This window comes from Balaenoptera ricei, chromosome 16 (assembly GCF_028023285.1).
Source record: "Balaenoptera ricei isolate mBalRic1 chromosome 16, mBalRic1.hap2, whole genome shotgun sequence".
Taxonomy (NCBI): domain Eukaryota; kingdom Metazoa; phylum Chordata; class Mammalia; order Artiodactyla; family Balaenopteridae; genus Balaenoptera; species Balaenoptera ricei.
This window is the reverse complement of record NC_082654.1, coordinates 31299819-31318744: the sequence shown is the minus strand read 5'-3', so window position 1 is coordinate 31318744 and position 18926 is coordinate 31299819. Positions and strand designations below refer to the sequence as shown.

General features: G+C 48.8%; 1 protein-coding gene across 3 annotated transcripts in view; it reads right to left on the bottom strand.

Moving 5' to 3' along the window:
- The window catches only part of SLIT1 (slit guidance ligand 1), a 148738-nt gene extending 136231 nt beyond the window's left edge, over window positions 1–12507 (bottom strand). Inside the window, exons 1-3 of one of the 3 annotated variants that reach the window (XM_059900988.1) lie at window positions 12298–12507; window positions 12082–12153; window positions 6653–6724 (exon numbers count right to left, since the gene is read on the bottom strand). In XM_059900988.1, coding sequence (XP_059756971.1) covers window positions 6653–6724; window positions 12082–12146 — 137 coding nt within the window. In that variant the 5' untranslated portion in view covers window positions 12147–12153; window positions 12298–12507. The remainder of the gene's footprint in view (window positions 1–6652; window positions 6725–12081; window positions 12154–12297) is intronic. The other 2 variants (XM_059900989.1, XM_059900990.1) reach the window with 2 other exon arrangements.
- Between the last annotated feature and the right edge of the window lie 6419 nt (window positions 12508–18926).

Below are 18926 nucleotides of genomic sequence, written 5' to 3'. Positions count from 1 at the left end.
GGGTCAATCCCCAAACGTGAGATTTCTAGGTCAAGGTTTAAGCCCATTTTCAGACCTCTTATGGTCCCTTGAAGGCCTGGTGTCTAATTCCAACCCTATTACCAAACTGCTCTGTGGTCCAGGCCAAATCGCCTCTCTGGGCCGCAGGTCCCAAACGTGGAAAGAAATGGACTAACCCAACACGTGGAGAAATATTGGTGAGGAATAACCAGCAAGAGGATTTCAACTGCCGAAGCTACACAGAAAAAATCAGTTGAAACGTGGCCCACACCACCTGATGTGCTTTGTGACCACACCTTACCCTGCACATTTGGTCTCTCTCAAACTTGTTTTCATGCTGATTTAACATATGGCCTCTGGTGAAAAAAAAAAAAAAAAAAAAAAAAAAAAAAAAAACCATGATTTGCTCCAGGTGGAAAGTATTAGTAACGGATCCCTCAAAGCAGAAGAAAGGTCAACAGATGAGAGGCCAGAAACGCCAAGCCCTGCATCCTCTCTTACCCTCCTCCTGAGGGTGGGCCCCAGAGTGTGACTGCACCAGGAGGTCCCATAGCCGCCAGCACAGCTCCTTGGCCCAGGAGTGAACTCCTGACCAAGGATGGGCCAACCAGAATCCTTGCCCAGAAATCTGGGCTGGGACTGGAGACTCGAGGAGAGCTGAGCTCCAAGGTCACAGGAAGTAGGAGGGGAGGAGCACGGTGGCCAACCAAAGTCATGGTGGAACTGAGATGTTGCTGGTAAACCCAAGACACTGGTTTGCAGGGAGGAGTGGGACAACAAGGTAGACAATCAGAAAGAACTAGAAACATCCCTCACACCCTTGGTCCCAGCTGTGCCTCACTTCCTGTCATGGGAGCCCGTGAGTCTGCTGCTTTTGCCTTTACACTACCCAGCCCGCCCCACCCCACCAGCCTGCAGGGGTCCTGTTTTTGGAACCAGGAGTGCCGGAGTGCTCCTCAGCCAGACCACTGGGAGAGTTACGAGAGATGTTCTGGAATGCCAGATGCTCAGGTCAATGGATTGGGGGTGGAGGGAAGGCAAAGAATATTAGCAAATAAGTCTTTAAGCACTTGCTCCTGTACCCTTCCCTACAACTATCACCAAGGTGAAAAATTCAGGGCCCAGACAACTGGGACAAACAACCAGATCAATAAAAAGGTTTATTTAATCATCTCCCCCCAGAATGTGCCCTTTTTGAGATGACCTGAACTGGAGAGGCATCAGGAAGTACTGCCCCTGGTCATGAATTCAAGTTCTAGGCTGATATAAGCGGGGCGTGCTGCACAGGAGTCCTCCCCAAAGTCCCATCAGCTTGCACTCCTATGCGTAGAGGTGGGCTTAAGAAATAACAAGAGGAAACAAAAAGACAACCTACGGACTGGGAGAAAATATTTGCAAACGATGCTACTGAAAGAGATTAATTTCCAAAATATACAAACAGTTCATACAGCTTAATATCAAAAAAAAAAAAAACCCAATCAAAAAATGGGCAGAAGACCTAAATAGACATTTCTCCAAAGAAGACATACAGATGGCCAACAGGCACATGAAAAGATGCTCAGTATCGCTAATATTAGAGAAATGCAAATCAAAACTACAATGAAGTATCACTTCACACCAGTTAGAACAGCCGTCATTAAAAAGTCTACAAATAATAAATGCTGGAGAGGGTGTGGAGAAAAAGGAACCTTCCTACACTGTTGGTGGGAATACAAATTGGTGCAGTCACTATGGAGAACAGTACGGAGGTTCCTTAAAAACCTAAAAATAGAGTTACCATATGATCCAGCAATCCCACTCCTCGGCATATATCCAGAGGAAACTCTAATTCCAAAAGATACGTGCACTCCAATGTTCATAGCAGCACTATTTACAATGGCTAAGACATGGAAGCAACCTAAATGTCCATCAACAGATGAATGGATAAAGATGTGGTATACACACACACACACACACACACACACACATACCACACACACAACGGAATATTACTCATCCATAAAAAAGAATGAAATAATGCCATTTGCAACAACATGGATGGACCTAGAGATTATCATATTAAGTGAGATCAGACGAAGAAAGACAAATATCCTATCATATCACTTACACGTGGAATCTAAAAAAAACGATATAAATGAACTTATTTACAAAACAGAAATAGACTCACAGACGAATAGAGAACAAACTTATGGTTACCAAAGGGGAGAGCAAGGGGTAGGAGGAGAGATAAACTAGGATTTGGGGATTAATATATGCACACTACTATATATAAAATAGATAAACAACAGGACCTTCTATATTCAATATCCTGTGATAAACCATAATGGAAAAGAACATGAAAAAGAATGCGTGTGTGTGTGTGTGTGTGTGTGTGTGTGTGTGTGTGTGTGTGTGTGTGTGTGTGTATATACCTGAATCGCTTTGCTATACAGTAGAAATTAACACAACATTGTAAATCAACTATATTGATACTTCAATTTTCTTTAATCGTTTAAAAAAAAAAAAAAAGAGGAGCGCTAAAGAAAATAGTCTCCCTTCACCCAGACCCAGCTATGCTCCTGGATAAGGAACGGCTTAGAGTTAGGGACCAGATGCCTGGGAGGAAAAGGCAGTAAGTGTTAGAGAAAGGTTCTGGCTATAGAGCCTAGAAATACTCCTTTGCCCTTGGAGCCAAAGGGCAACCAAGCCTTCCATCGGGGGCGGTGGGGGGGGGGTTCCTTCCTCTAGAAGTCCCTCTGATGACTGCTGACTGGCCCTGTCCCCAAGGCAGCCAGCCCTGGGCCACCAGGGTGAAAACATCCAACGTTTCTGGAGGCTGCTGCCTGCCCTGGATCCCAGCCCCATAGCGTGCCAGGAGCAGGAGTCAGGCAGACCCCTGTCCCCTTCAATCGCTCTTCCACTCCTTGAATAGAGCTCCCTGTGCCAGCCTTTGGCTATAGAATCTGGGTATTTAATATTCATTAAAGCGCAGAAGTCCTTTTCTCCAGGACTCCTCTTAAAATATAAAGCCATGGGCTTCCCTGGTGGCGCAGTGGTTGAGAGTCTGCCTGCCAATGCAGGGGACACGGGTTCAAGCCCTGGTCTGGGAGGATCCCACATGCCGCGGAGCAACTGGGCCCGTGAGCCACAACTACTGAGCCTGCGCGTCTGGAGCCTGTGCTCCGCAACAAGAGAGGCCGCGATAGTGAGAAGCCTGCGCACCGCGATGAAGAGTGGCCCCCGCTTGCTGCAACTAGAGAAAGCCCTCGCGCAGAAACGAAGACCCAACATAGCCAAAAATAAATAAATAAATAAAAGAAACCATGCTCTCATGTGAAAAATTTAAAAAATATATATATATATAAAGCCATGAAGAGCACTGGGCAGGGAGTCCAAAGGGGCTTCATTACTGACCCTGTGGAGGTCGCTTCACCTCTACAACCTTGACGTTCATCAGCAGTAAAACCAGAGACACTGTCTGCCCCGCAGGGTCAAAGGAGTCAGACGACACAGCGTGCACAGGAGGACCAGCTCCACTGCAGGGCCCTTCACTCACCCGCACGTCAGGGACACAAGCAACGTCTGCTGCAGGCTGTCCTGGATGCTGTACGTGCTCAATCTCAGTTCAGCCTCAGGAGAGCCTAACTGTGCACAGGTAAGAAAAACTGCACCTGAGTTACACCATGAAAAACCCAGGACTATCTGACCCTTGACTTCCTACTCCCCTGCGCTACCTCCCATTCCACTAGGGATCCTGGCTCCCCAGACACCGGCCAAGAAGGCAGCCACACTGGCCACACGGTATCACCGCTCTCAGGAGGGCGCCCAGGGACATGCAGGGCACTGATGCCCCTGATGAAAGGTAGACTCAAGTGCTGGAGGGAGAGAGAGACCCCTGCAGAGCTGTCCTCTCCCCTTCAGCCCCACGAGCTGGTGGAGGTTACGGCAAAAGATGCTGGCCCCTCAAACTGTGAATAGGGCTGGAGGTGACTGCAAGCAAAAGCCGGGAGGTTTGTGGATTTAGATTCACACGACAGGGTCTTGGATATTTTAAAATAAATGAGGGATAGATGGAAACAACCTATGTGTCCATCAGCAGAAGAATGGATAAAGAAGATGCGAAATATATATATATAAAAAATATATTATATATATTATATAATATATATTGTATATATCATATATTTATATATTATATATTATATATATAAATATATATATAAAATATACAGTGGAATATAATTCAGCCATGAGAAAGAAGGAAATCCTGCCATTTGTGACAACATGGGTGGACCCTGAAGGATTATGTTAAGTGAAATAAGCCAGACAAAGACAAATACTGCATAGTATCACTTATATGAGGAATCTAAAAAAAAGTCAAACTCATAGAAACAGACAGTAGAAAAGTGATTGCCAGAGGCTGTGGGATGGGGAAATAGAGAGGTTGGTAACAGAGTATAATCTAACATATAACATGATGACTATTGTTGATAACACATTCTTAATATAATTGAAATTTGCTGAGAGTGGAACTTAAATGTGTCAAAAAAAAGAAGATAAATATGCGAGGTGATGGATATGTTAATGAACGTGGCAGGGGATCCTTTCACAATGTGTATGTATATCAAATCATCACAGTGTACACTTTAAGTATATTTCAATTTTATTTGTCAATTATACCTTAGTAAAGCTGAAATTTAAAAACAAATTTTAAATTTTTTTTAAATAAAATAAATGAAGGAGGATCAAAGCAGTGTCCAGAGCTTAACAGCAACTAGGCACATGTTCCAAACCCTGGATGGTGAAGGGCATCAATATGCTGAAGGGAGGGGAACCCAAGCAGGCAAATAATGCTGGGAGAATGGGGGCCAAAGCTTGAAAGGCTAAGAGGGCTTAAGAGAAGGAAAAAGAAAAGTACAGAAGGAGATCAAGAGAAAAAATGTTCAGGATGAATTTTTGCAGAGAGGCAGAGCTGTGATAACCGCTGCAAGAGCCAGCTCCGAGAAAAGACAGGGCGGAGAAAACAGCAGCTGCTGGGGCCAAGTCAAGACAAAGCCAGCTGCCAGCATGGGACACTAACAGCATGGACCTTGTGGATCAGCGCTGGCCCACAGGTTAAAGGGATGTTAGGGTGGCTGCACCTGCTAGGAAGGGTCTTGAGCCTTCAGCAATCAGGAAGAAAAGTAAGGCACTCACTGTGTGTGCCTGGCACCAAAGGGCCAACCTACCAGTTGTAGGGGGACTGACAGAGAAGGCCCAGCACGAGCCCAAGGGTGGCAAAGACCAGCAGAAGGGATCATCACTGAGGGATCACCTCCATTTCTAGGGAGAGGCCTCCAGGCCAGGAGGAGGAAACAGGAAGAGACTGGAGAGACCATTTGGACAAACTGAAAATTAGAGCTCCGCCCTAAGGACAAAAACTGGAAGGCAGGATCAATGAGAAATTCTGGAGCTGCCTGCAGACCACTGGGCTTATCAAGAGGTGGCAATCATGACAGAGGTGGAAAGAACTAGCCATGTTTAATCAGAGGGGAGGAGATCAAGCTCCAGACTCCACAAGCACACCTCTCAGCACTCAGGTAGCCCCATGGTGTTGACTCCCACCGAGCCCCCACCCTTCAGTCCTACCTGCACCACCCACTGCACCTCCGGACTCACCTGCACCTCCACCTAGGAGGTGTCCTATATGCTTCTTTAGGGAAGAACCGGCAGCCTCAGCATCTCACACCGCGCTTTGCTGGGCACGCAGAAGGTCCCAACCAATGGTTTTTCAGGTTGTTAATGACGACTAAACCTCCCAACTCAAAATTCAAAAACCTGACAGCCCTTCAAAAATTGAACAAGAGTACTGTACATGGTTATTCTAGGTACTTACAGAAAGCAAAGCTAGAAAAATCATAAATTATTAGAAAGCAGATTTAGGGCTCAAAGTTAAGAAAATGTTTCTAATATGCAGATCTGTCCAACAATGGAATTGGTTGCCCAAGGAGGTGGTGAACTCCCCATCACTAGAAGTAGCCAAGCAAAGATTAAAAGACCATACATACGCTAAGGAGCTGCAGAAGAGAGTCCTTAGGTAATCTCTAAGGTCCTGTCCTACCCAAGATCCCACAAAATGAAAGGAGAACAATTACAGACATATCTTGTAAATCACGGAGCAGCAGAATTGGCCACTACCTTTTAAACTTGAAAGAAGTACATTTACAGCAAATACAAGTATGACTCTATGCCATGGTTAATAAGCTCACAGACCTCATTACTCTGAGTTGAAAACAGAAACAGATCCAAGAAGGGCTTATGTGAATGAATATTCCACCCAAGGCGGTTACCAAAGGCAGCGAGAAATGCATGAGTACGGTCCTCCCCATAAAGTCTGCCATCATGGCTGACAAGCTTGCCCACCCCGAGAACATTCCCATACCACACTGTCAGGGGCAGCACACAGAATTGGATACACTGCCAATTCTGTCAAGTGCTTGCCATGAAGAAAGGCCCCACAAAGCACCTTCCTACAGTAAGACGGCCTTTGATGCCCTGAACGATGCCTGCCAGGTGAGGAGCATAGGGGTCATGGTCATGGGAAAGTCCAGGCCCCACTGACCACACACTGCCCCCTCAACCGGGTGAGGGATAAGACCACAGAGAGAGCTTTCTTCCATGAAGCGTCACTCACAGCCTTGACAGAGCCTGGTTATTCTGGAACAGCAGTTCTGGTAATGCGTACAGCTGGTTCCGGTTGAGTCGTCTAAAAAAGAGAAGAGAGGAGGAGTTGGAACTGGCCAAGCTGTCCGGGGAATCCAAGGGACTTTTCAGAAAGCACTGGATTCAGAGTCAGAGGGCCCAGGGCTCAAATCCTAACATGTCACTGTGTAACCCCAGAGAATCCCCTTCTCTGAGCCTCCGTTTCTTCATCTATAAAGTGGGAATTCCACCATCCAACCCTTGGGGAGGACAAGAATAGAACATCTCTGAAAGCCCCTCAACCAAGGACCTGACATGTAGTGGGCAGTCAGTAAACAGAGCCTCTTTCCTTCCGTTATGCCCTCCCACACCCATCATCATCATCACTTTACATTTGCAAGGCCCTGTGTAATTAATCAGGCACTGATTCAAATATTATCTCAGTTTGTGAGCTGGCTACCTGACTACCCTTGAAAAGTGAGATACACCCTAATGGGATAGGACTGGCCACGGGGTTCTGATTCTTTATTGCTTTCATCCACATTTGGCTCAATGGTGACTCAACTTTTTTATTGTCTGCTTTAGGTCTTTTTTCAGAATGAAAATACCTTTATTGATTTTTTTATTTATGAAAATGCATGCTTAATATTTTTAAAAGCCTCAAATAATAGAAAAAGCATTCAGCCACCTGCATTTTCCTCACACAACAATTTGTGGATGTCTTTCCATGCCAAACAACAGAGGATGGCACTTTTAATCATTTTATTTTTAGTATGTCCATCATTTTTTTAAATTTTTTTTTTATTGGAGTATAATTGCTTTACAATGTTGTGTTAGTTTCTGCGGTACAATGAAGTGAATCAGCTATATGTATACCTATGTATCTCCTCCCTCTTGGACCTCACTGCCCCCACCCCCCATCCCACCCCTCTAGGTCATCACAGAGCACTGAGCTGAGCTCCCTGTGCTATACCACAGGTTCCCACTAGCTAGTTATTTTACACCTGGTGGTGTGTTTATGTCAAACCTAATCTCCCAATTCATGCCACCCTCCCAATTCCTCTGTTGGTGGACAGACAACTATTCAGTATTATAGACACAGGCAGGAGTGAGAAGTCTGGTTCTGGAATGTGGCCTGAAAAGACAATGCAGAAAGGATTCAGACTTGTCCCAGGAAGGCAGTGAAGTTTAACCAGACTCATCTTGCCACCTTAGGCAACCAATTCTCTGACACTGGAGTGTAGCACTCCGCCCAACTGGGGTGGGGGGGCAGTGACACCTATAAAGTATGGAACCTTGGTAATCACACTGTGTCCATGGACCACCTGCAGGGACATCACCAGGGAGGTGGTAAGAGCTGCACTATCCCAGGCTACCCCAGATCTGTGGACTCAGGATCTGCATCTCAACCAGGTCCCCAAGTGATCTGGGTGCACATCAAAGTTGGAGAAGCACTAGCGTAAAATGCAGCCCCTGCCTTCCAGTCTACCGTATACATTTTTTTTTTCATTTTTATTTATTTTATTTTTGGCTGTGTTGGGTCTTCGTTGCTGCGCGCGGGCTTTTCTCTCGTTACAGCGAGCGGGGGCTACTCCTCGTTGCGGTGCGTGGGCTTCTCATTGTGGTGGCTTCTCTTATTGTGTAGCACAGGCTCTAGGCACGCAGGCTTCAGTAGTTGTGACACATGGGCTCAGTAGTTGTGGCTTGCGGGCTCTAGAGCGTAGGCTCAGTAGTTGTGGCGCACGGGCTTAGCTGCTCCGCGGCATGTGGGATCTTCCCAGACCAGGGCTCAAACCCGTGTGCTCTGCATTGGCAGGCGGATTCTTAACCACTGCGCCACCAAGGAAGCCCCACCGTATACTTTGAATTTCTCACAACCATCTCCTTTAACAGTTCTAGAGGATGATAAACCAACTGGACAAAAGCTTTCTTTTGCTGGGAGGGAGGAAGAAATATAATTCGATGTGGCCAGTAGTAACTGGTCTGTGGTTACCTCCTAGGAGGTCACTTTTCATCTGATTTGTGAGAAAGGTACCATTTTCTAACACGGTACAATCAGGGTTGCAATTTTAGACAAGCTGGAAGAAGTTTACTCTAAAGGGCAGGCTCCTAGGGAAACACATCACTGCCTCGGAAAAAAAGGGACCACCGATGTAATCCTTAAAGCAACAGGAGTAGACATCAGATCACTCCAAGTTCCTTAACCTCGTCTAATAAATTAATCCTGTATTTACACTGCCTGGAAATCATTGGGTTTTGTTTTGTTTTGTTTTCCCCCAAGACCTTCTCATTTTTCTGGCTTTAATTTCTGAAAAACACTTAAGAGGAGAAGGGATTCAATAGCTAGTTTAAAGTGGAAAATCAAAGGAGGGACCCAGCGTGGTGAGGGACCTACAGGAAGCTAAGAATAACGACAATAGTAGTGAGTCCCAACTAGCCTTACTCTGTGCCAGGCACCAGAATAAATGCGTTATAGGCATTACCTCACCATCAGAGGGAAAGCAGAATGAAAAGGTGGGTTTCTCTCTCTTGAGTACGAAGCATCACGGTCATGCACATACCCTCCCGTCTCCTCCGAGAAACAACCGCAGGGGGACGGTTTGACCACCACCATCTCACCAGGTGGCTGGGCTCTCAGTTCTCAGAATATGTTTGTAGACTTCGCTGAGCTGTCTCTTTGATAGCTGAGGGGACTGGGATACCCAGAGGTGAGCGGCTCACCCAAGTCACCACCGAGTGGGAGAGGTGGGCTCTGAAGCCTGCCTTTCCCCGGCTCCCACCTCGGCAGCCTCCACGTTACACGGTCACCCTCAGCCGGCCCAGGGTGACCGAGCGCCCCGCCCCCCAACATCAGACAACCGATGCCTGTGACCCACCAGTCCTCACGGCCGGCAGCACCGCACACTTCTGCTTCCGTGCTCGAGTCTGTAACTGCGCACAAGAACCAGTCCTGTCTGTTCCCAAGCCTGTTTATGCCAGAGGTACTTATAATTATATAATTGAACTGACAATTACCTAAATGAACGAAATATCAATACTAGCGTGAAAAGAGAGAGTCATCTCTACGAAAACTGGTTGAATGCCTTGGTAAGAGTCAATAAAATGAAAGTCGTTAATTAAAGAGTTGTTGAATTAAGTAAAAGACTGGGCGGCAGGAGGCGAGCAGGGGAGTCATAAAAGAAATTCAGAATTCTCCTGCCAGATTGCTTCCAAGGGCCTTCTAAGAATCTCATTCCACCTTAAAGAAACCAAAACCAAAAATCGTGAGCAGGGTATATGTGTGTGGTTTAGGCGAGGAAAATAATACAGAACTCCAATCAGCATTTCACACTAAAAAGTAAGACCTTGGCAAAAAAAACAAAAACAAAAACGGGGGCGGGGAGGGTCAATAAATGCACATTATATATTTTAACATAAAATGAAATGTTTAGAGTATGTATGGGTTTTATGACTCTCCACTTTAACCAACTTTTATGATTAACTGATCCACCATTGGTCTCTGACAAGTCAGAGGAGAGGGCCATCCACGGCCAGCACTGGACGTCCCCAGGGACAGAGCAATCACACACCCCAGTAACGGCCCACCACGCAGTTGCTGGTGACCCACCCCGGAAGAAAGGAACTGGAAAAGGACAGAAGGGACAAAGTCTGCAGTGACACGTTATGACTCAGAAAGAAGGACCCTGCCCAGCCTTGGGTGGCAGCAGCAGATGTGACATGGGCCACCAGTCATGTCTAGACTCCCTCCCACCTTTTCTCCTTCCCCAGGGCATGGCAGCCCCTGAGCTGGAGCCAGAATGGGTTGGGACCAAATCAGCCCCTCAACACCAGGTCATGAACGCGTATTTTGTTCTGAGCCTTTTAAAGAAAACTAACACAGGATGAATTATCTGTTCTAGCTTTGGGCTCCTTATGGCTCCATTTTAGGCCTGGACGAGGAAAAGTTCAGCTTGGTTTTTCTCCAGGCAGCAGGAAGGCAATGAGACAACCATATTCTTTCCATTTATTTAATACCTTATTTTCTTTGAAGTAAAAGAGAAAAGTAAGGTATTAGGTTACAGCCATTAAGAGCTTGGGCTCTGGAGGCAAAATGATCCGGGTTCTAATCCCCATTTCTGCACTTAACCATTTAATAATCACCTCATAAGGCAAGTGCCTTAACTTCTGTGCACCTCCTCTTCTTATCTGTAAGATACCACTGACCACAGTGTTGTTTTAAGGATTAAATGAGATATTGGAGGACAAAGCACTTATCTTGGTGCCTGGCATAGAGTAAGGCAATCAATAATAGCTATAATTATCATCACAAACTCATTGGAAAAAAATCCACAAAAAAAGAAAAGCATAAAGAATAAAGTTAACTGTTATCCCACCACTCAAGGTGATGAGAGTTAATAGTCTCAATTATTTTCTTCCTCCTGTATTCTGTACATATACAAGTTGATTTTATTTACACAAATGTAAATGTGTAAATAAAATCCTGCCTTTCATTTATTAAAATCCTGCCTAGTATAAATGTACTTCCTGCCTTTTCTACTTAATGTGATATTGTAGACACATTCCTATGGCCTTAACAGTTCTTCAAAAATGTGATTTTATATCTTATATCTCCACCAGAATGGGTGTTTCCAATTTTTTTGTTGTATTTAAATAATGTGCAATGAAGATCCTGATATATAAATTTTTAGCCATGTCTCTGATTATTTCCTTAAAATCAAATGGACTTTCTGGTTCAAAAGGCAGGAACTTTAGAACTCTTGACACCTACAGCCAAACCAAAGCAGAAAAATGAGGCCGGTGACAACCATGAATGAATGTGAGTGGCCATCACCCACCTCACCCATACTACATTCTTTTTTTTTTTTTTTTCATTATTGCCAATCTGAAATCTGGCAAAAACTGATCAAGACCTATTTTCAAACTCCAAAGCCCCCTAAGGAACAAATGATGCAAATCAGAAAACACCACCTTCAGTTCTGTGTTGTGGCCTCAAGCACCCAAGACACTGCTCCTAAGGACTTCCCTGCGGTTGGTCCCCCGGGCACACTAGTGCTTCCTTTAAAGCCACACAAATCAATAACAGTGGTTATGCCTGGAGTATAAGATTATAGGAATAAATTTCACTTCCTCTGTACTGTGTGGATTTTTTGCCATGATGCGTTCTCAGGGAAAAACAACAACGATAGCTGTGTTTAGAATATGCAGTGAGGACACCTCCAGCTGTCTTTGCCATCATCTCACGATGACGCTGCAACCCCTTCCACGGCTACAGCTGCCCCTGGCCCCCACTGGCAGGCGGGAGGCAGGCTGGGCGTGCAGTCCCGTGCCTGAGCACCCCCTCCTGCCACCAGGCTCAGCCTCTCGAGTCCACTCGGCGGCAGTCCCCACCACCCTCCTGAGCCTGTGCCCACAGATACTCACAGCCGCTCCAGCTCCTTCATGTCGTCGAAAGCCCCGCGTTCCACCACGCCAATCTGGTTCTCCATCAGCTGCCTGGGGAAGGAAAAGAGACAAGAACAGCTCCAGGACGGTGGACAAGGACTCCTAGAAAGAGCTGGCACAAGGGAGTGAAACAGGAGCAATGCCTGAGCCGCACGCAGATCCGAGCCCTGGCCTGAGCCAACAAAACTTCCTCACAGCTTTGCAAATTCCCGGCACGGGCTCTTCAACACACCCAGCTGCAGCAGCAAGATGTGCTTCCGGCCCTACCCCATGCTGACCCTCTGAAGCTGCCTGCATGGCAGAAGGCCACGGGGCACCAGAGCACCAGGCCATCGCTCCAAAGGCACGCTCGGGGAAGCCCGCACCCAGGCAGCGGGGGCTGGCTCTGTGCTGCAGGCGCACGTGCCCTTCTCCGGCCCAGAGGGCGCGTGTCCGGGGGCAGAGCAGAGGAGATCGGCCAGTAGCGGGGGGAGAAGAGCATGTACCAACTGGGCCCAGCCCACACGTGCGGCAAACACACTCTGCGGTTGGCAGACAACACCCCCGCTGCCTGCTCCCCCGCTCCGCCTGGCCACATCTGCTGCCAACTGAACCACCTGGCTCTGGGGGACTCTGCCCCTCCTTACCACCAACGCGCCCTGAAACCCAGAACATCCAGCTGGCAGGGCAGCACTCTTCACTGGCAGATCACTTGCTGCGTGGTAATTTTTGAACTCATCAAGTATGTCTTTCTCCCGTGTTTTCCCCTCCCTACTCTCAAGCAGGTGGCTTATGTGCTCCCGCAAGGGCCTCAAATGAAGTTTGGAGCTGGGCAGGGGGCAGAAGCTGCCACCAGACACTCTCTTCCTCTGCTTTGTTTCCAAAAACGCTGTGCTGTTGAGGAGCTTACACTGGATGACGTGCAGGGAGGTGGGGGGAAGGGTAACACCAGGCAGGAGGGAGGGCTTCCCCAGACTCAGGAGAGATTCCTGGAGCCTGGCAAGGGTTCCGAAGTCAGTGGTTCTGGAGACGCAGAGACCCCTTCCCCAGCGACTGACAGTTACAATCCCACAGAGGATCAACCACAGGGTCACCAGCTCCTCCAAAGACCTTCCGAGCTGCAAAGTCAATAGTTCTGAAAGAACTGAGGCCCCAGGACCCCTGCATTACCCTGGGAGCAGGGAATGAGGGACCCTATGACTGTCTGCTAATGAATTTCCTGCCAGCCAGGCGGGATGTGGGCTCAAAGTCGAAACTGATGCAGAGAAAATTTAAAAATGCCCTTCTTCCCTGCACACCTGAGTCTGTGGGCTGAGACACCCTCACATCAGAATGCACACATGTGGGGTGTCTCTGCACCCCAAGATCAACAGAGCAGGAGCGGGTGAAGGGATCCACCCTTTCCCCTTGCTCCTCACCCCTGCCCAGCCTGACAAGGCAGGTGCCATGGATGACTCCTTCGCTGGCTGGTGGCCACCCCGACAAAGTCGTGCCTGCCACCTCCAATGTCGGCCACTGTCAGGCACCTGAGCGGAGTCACCTCTGTCCTCAACTGCTCCCAGTCACTTCCTCCTCAACTCAGGGGGTCTGTGGCCTTGCTGGGAAGTCCTTCTGGGGCACAAGTTCAAAAGAGCTGCGGAGAGTGTTAGAGACTGAATTGGGTCATCCCCCCCCACCCCAAAATTCATACACTGAAGTTCTTACCCCAGTGTGACTGTGTTTGGAGATAAGGTACGTAATTAAGGCTAAATGAGGTCGTAAGGATGGGGCCCTAATCTGATAGGACTGGTGCCCTCGTAAGAAGAAGAGACACCAGAGATCTCTCTGTGTGCACACACAGAGGAAAGGCCACATGAGGACACAGCGAGAAGGTGGCCAGGAACAGAGGCCTCCCACAAACCAACCCTGATGGCACCTCGATCTTAGACTTCTAGCCTCCAGAACTGTGAGAAAATTAATTTCTCTTGTTTAAGCCACCCAGTCTCTGGTCTTTTGTTAAGGCAGCCTGAGCAGACCTGGTCTTCCTTCACCCCAGGAGCCAGCCAATGGACAAGGCAGCCCCATCTGCCCAGGTCCTGCCAGGCAGTGACTACTGGTGCCCACTCCACGCCCAATTTTCTCAGCCATGTGGGAGGCAGCGGCCACTCTGGGTCAGGACTTAGCACACCTCCACCCACCTGCTCACGGCATCCCGAGACTGACTGCGCAGGGGAGGGGCCCAGCTGGCCTACAACCCTACGACCCACAGCCAGGGCTCTGCCGTGAGACCACCGCTGAGGGGAGGGGGCAGGAGAAAGGTTACAAGCGGCAGCAGCATGCCATACTCACAGCACCCGCAGCTGCTTGAGTCCCGCAAAGTCATTCTTATGGATCCGAGTGATTTTGTTGCCGTTGAGTTCCCTGGGGGAGGAAAGGAGAGAAGGAGATGGTGAGCTGCCCAGGGTGGCCCCCAGGCCAGGGCTCAGCTCTGAGCTCCTTCTCCACGTGGCTTAAGTCAACCAGCTCACCAACGGGGCTGGGTGCTTCCCAGCCAAGCCCCGGGACCCCCAAGTCTGTGTCGTCCTAACAAGCCGGGACCTCTTTGCAGCAGACGTTCAACCAACAGGAACGCGCAGGGCACGGACTCACTGCTGGGAGTGCTGTGGAACCCCAAAACGTAGCTTTTGCCCTGAAAGAGCTCAGTCTCGTTGGAGAGACAAGACATTCACACAGAGAAGAATTTAGAAACTAGCCAATTAGAGAGGCTCTTCAGGTAGAATCCTTGCTGAGCCTCAGTTTCCTCGTCTATAAAATAGGGATAATAACTGCCTACCTCATAGGAGTAACATGAGGCATAAACAAGCACAGAGCATGGCCTGCACTTAGAAAGGGGCCCCTTGGGGATACCGATGCCATCATCTGGTGGCACTGGTTCCCACAAGCTGTCCAGATTCCAAGCAGGAGAGAGCAGGGAGGGCCATGCCATTTAAAGGGACTGAGGAAGTGGGACTCAAGCTGAGGTCCAAGAGACAAGGCAGATCCGCAGCAAGGGGGATGGAACGGACACTCCAGGGAAGGAGAAAACCCGGAGTGTCTGGAGGGCTGGGAGCCGTAGGAAGCAGGGTTGGGGGAAGGTGGGTCCAAGCCAGAGGGCCTGAGAAAGGAAGCAGAGGAAAGACAGGGAGCCAGTGAGGCCTCCGGGCAGGAGCTGCCATGAGGCCAGTCCTGCAGCGGGGACAGGAAGGCAGGGCCCAGGAAGGGAGGCCGAGCCCCGCGGTGACTCGTCCCCTCACACCACCTGGGCCTCCGGTCCTTGCTCCCTCCCAAGACCACGTGCTCCTCCCTCGGCCCTTCCAGTCATGCCCTGGGCACCTTGGACATGAACCCCACCTCCCGCCCCCTCCCACCCAGCCTCCCGGGAAAGGTCACTCAGCCTCTGCTGGCCACTCCTCTTCACAGGGAGCTGGCTCAGCCTTGGAAAGGCAGGCCACTCCAGGGGTCAGGCACTCCACTCCCCAGAAAGTTCTTCCACTGAGCCACACACAGCGGAATCTCACTCAGGCCCAGCTCCAAACCCAGCTGTCACCTCCACATCTAAGCTGGCTTCCTGTGCGGCCCCGTGTTCACAGCCACCCCGCCCCCTCCTCTTCCTCACCATCATCGCGGTCCACCGTACGCTTAGCAATAACTGTGCTCGCGCGCGCACATCCACGCGCACAGACACTCACACGCTCTACCTGCAGCCCAGTCTCCTCGTTTACCAACTTTGGTCAAAGGTTCCAGGTGTTTCCGCCATCCCAACCCAAGTCCAAGCTACTTTGAAACACAGCAAGTTCCCTTTCCTAACAGTGTTTCAGAAGTGTGATGTTCTAGAGCTGCTTCCACTAAGAACAAAATATTATTGGTTTCCACACACTCTGGGAACTGGGCTTTGCTTACATCCTTACAAGATGCTGGAAGGTAGTTATCGCGCCCATCTTACAGATGAGGAAAAAGTGTCTCAAAGAGGTCTTCCCGAGGTCACCACCTGGTCAAGGACAGAGCAGGGATCTGTAGCCGTCTGATCCTAGGGCCCGGGCTTCTTCCACCAGGACAGGCTCTCTCCCCAAGTTGACAAGCTGATAATTTATTCAACTCATCACTCTCTCTGTCCTTCCCCTGGGCCTGGCTCCTGATCCTGGGGAGCAGCTGGAAAAACTCATTCCCTGTTCCTCAGCTCTTTTCTAACAGGATCTCTCTGAGGGGTTTGAGGCCTCTCCAAGGTAACGGGGCCATTGGTGAGAGCACCAGCCTGAGCCCCTTCCCGCCCTAAATGCCGGGAGGATGCCTTCTCCACGTGAGATGGGCTCTTTTCAATGTAAAGGCCTTTTTTGTTGAACTAAATATTCTTCCCTGAAACAGCCACCTCTGAGCCTCTCTTTGCTGCTCCTCCTGCCACACGACCTCACTTCAAACAAGGAGAATGTCATCTCAAAGCCCTGAAAACTGGTTCCCTCCACAAGCAGGCAGTTCCCTCTGGGCTATCCTGCTCAAACTTTCATCCCTGAACCCAAAACCACAAGGAATTTGGGGTGTTTTTATGGGGTTTTTAAAAAAGATTTATTATTTATCTATTTATTTATTTTATTCATTTTTGGCTGTGTCAGGTCTTAGTTGCGGCAGGCCGGATCTTCGTTGAGGCATGCGGGATCTTTCGTTGCAGTGCAAAGGCTTCTCTCGAGTTGTGGCGTGCGGGTTTTCTCTTCTCTAGTTGTGGCCCGCAGGTTGCAGAGCGCATGGGCTCTGTAGTTTGCGGCACGTGGCTCTCTCGTTGAGGCACGCAAGCTCAGTAGGGGTGGCACGCCAGCTCAGTTGCCCCGCGGCATGTGGGATCCTAGTTCCCCAATCGGGGATCGAACCCGCGTCCCCTGCACTGGAAGGCAGATTCTTTACCACTGGACCACCAGGGAAGTCCCGGTTTTATGTTTTTGATTATAATATATGTCAGCATTGATTATAAAAGCAAAAATATTAAACTTAAATGGACGTCGACAGAGCCATGCTTAGTTAAATTCCAGTACATCTGTGAAACTGAATGCCACGCAGCCATTTAAATCAGTACAGATCCCTTTGTATTGACAAGGGAAGATGTCCCTGATACAGCCCCTGGGAAAAGGGTTTCAAGACAGCTTGTATGCCCCGAGCCCACTTATGTAAAAACTCACAGGCGTATCAGTAGAGGTATATGCATAGAACGAGTTCGCTGGGGGCTGTTCGCTGCATGTGAATGCCTGTAACCACTGAGTGGTGGGACTTGAGGAGACTTTAGCTTCCTTTTCATACTTTTCTAAATTGTTTGAATTTTTTTAAGAGACATCTATATTTTTAAAGTCAACAAAATAAGCAAGTTATTGCGCTGAAAAATATGAGTAATATATGTACATTATTGAATTTTTTCAATTACCTTAAGAATAAAGAAAAATCACACATTAGCTCATCACCCAGAAAGAACCCCTTGTTAATATTCTGGAATATTTTCTCTCAAGCCTGTTACCTTTGGATATAAGTTTTATCGCATGGAGATAATATGACAAATATTTACTGAAGAATTGCTATTTGCAAAGCATTTTGCAAGGTTCTGAAGATACAAGAGTGAATGAGACATAAATGGCGTGCACGCCTTCTGCAATGTCATTCACTGCTCGTTCTCCATTTACGATTTTGATTGGCATAAAGGATCCCTTCCGTTGGATATATCAAGTTACTGGGCATGCCCTGATTCTCTGTCACTGGAACATCTGAGCTGCTCTGGTATTGTTCAATTATAAATAAAACCGCATAAAGCTCAGTGGGCATTTGGGAGGAATACATTCCTAGAAACGGAATTACTCAGTCAAAGGTCATGAGAAATCTTGAATTTTACAATCATGCACTCACTCCTTCTCATGGCCACCATGGTTCATCAGGCAATTGACTACAATAATTATTCAATTCACAGACGGCAAAACTGAGGCAAAGACAGACGTCAAGACTTGTCTGAACAAGGCAGGGCCCAAATGGAGCTCAGGAATCCCTGAGGATGGAATTCCCATCAGGTGGGCAGGGTGGGGTGGGGAGTTTGCAGGGACTTCTGATGACATTCTCATCTACCTGCCTCTCTTCTCACCCTTGGCACCAGGCTCCACTGGGCAGACACTGGGGCGCATTCCTTAGCCATCAGTGGATTCCAACCCCTCCCCCTCACTTCCTGCACCCCACTCCACCTCCACTCAAGAGAAGACCTGGGACAGGCAGGCACAGGAGGACAATGGTACAGACAGCAGAGCAAACACAGACCCTCTCTCGGGAGGCCCTGCTGGTGGCTTCCAGGAGAGAATGTCGATGGAAGCCCAAGCCCCCCCACCCCCCAGCCTCCCCCTTCAGCTTTGGTCTCTAACCCGGAGCTAAGCTAAGCGCCACTTCTCAGGGGACAGCCCTCGAGAAGGCAGCCTGTGAGGCAGAGTCAGCTCTCATCGGGTTCGCAGGTCCGGGGCTGCAGCTTAAAGAGTCATTAGCGCCACTTAGGCTGAGAGAATGGCCTCCACGGTCCCCTCCCTCTCCCCTCAGCCGGGCAGCCCACCAGGATCGAGTTTCCAACCTCGAGGTGGCCTGGCCACCTCCCCTCGAACCCTCAGCACAGGCTGCTGGAATGAGGCGAGGAGGTCATTTTTCTCCGGTGCCTGATTCCTCCAACAGGTGGTCCTTGAGTGTCGCCATGGAGACCCCTCGCCAGCAAGCCGCCTGGGAAAGCCAGAGAAGCTGCTGTGACCTTCAGACCTCTGCAGCCAGAGCAGGCAAGTGGGGTGGGCCCTCTGGGGCAATTCCCGGCCTCGTTTCTCAGGTAGAAG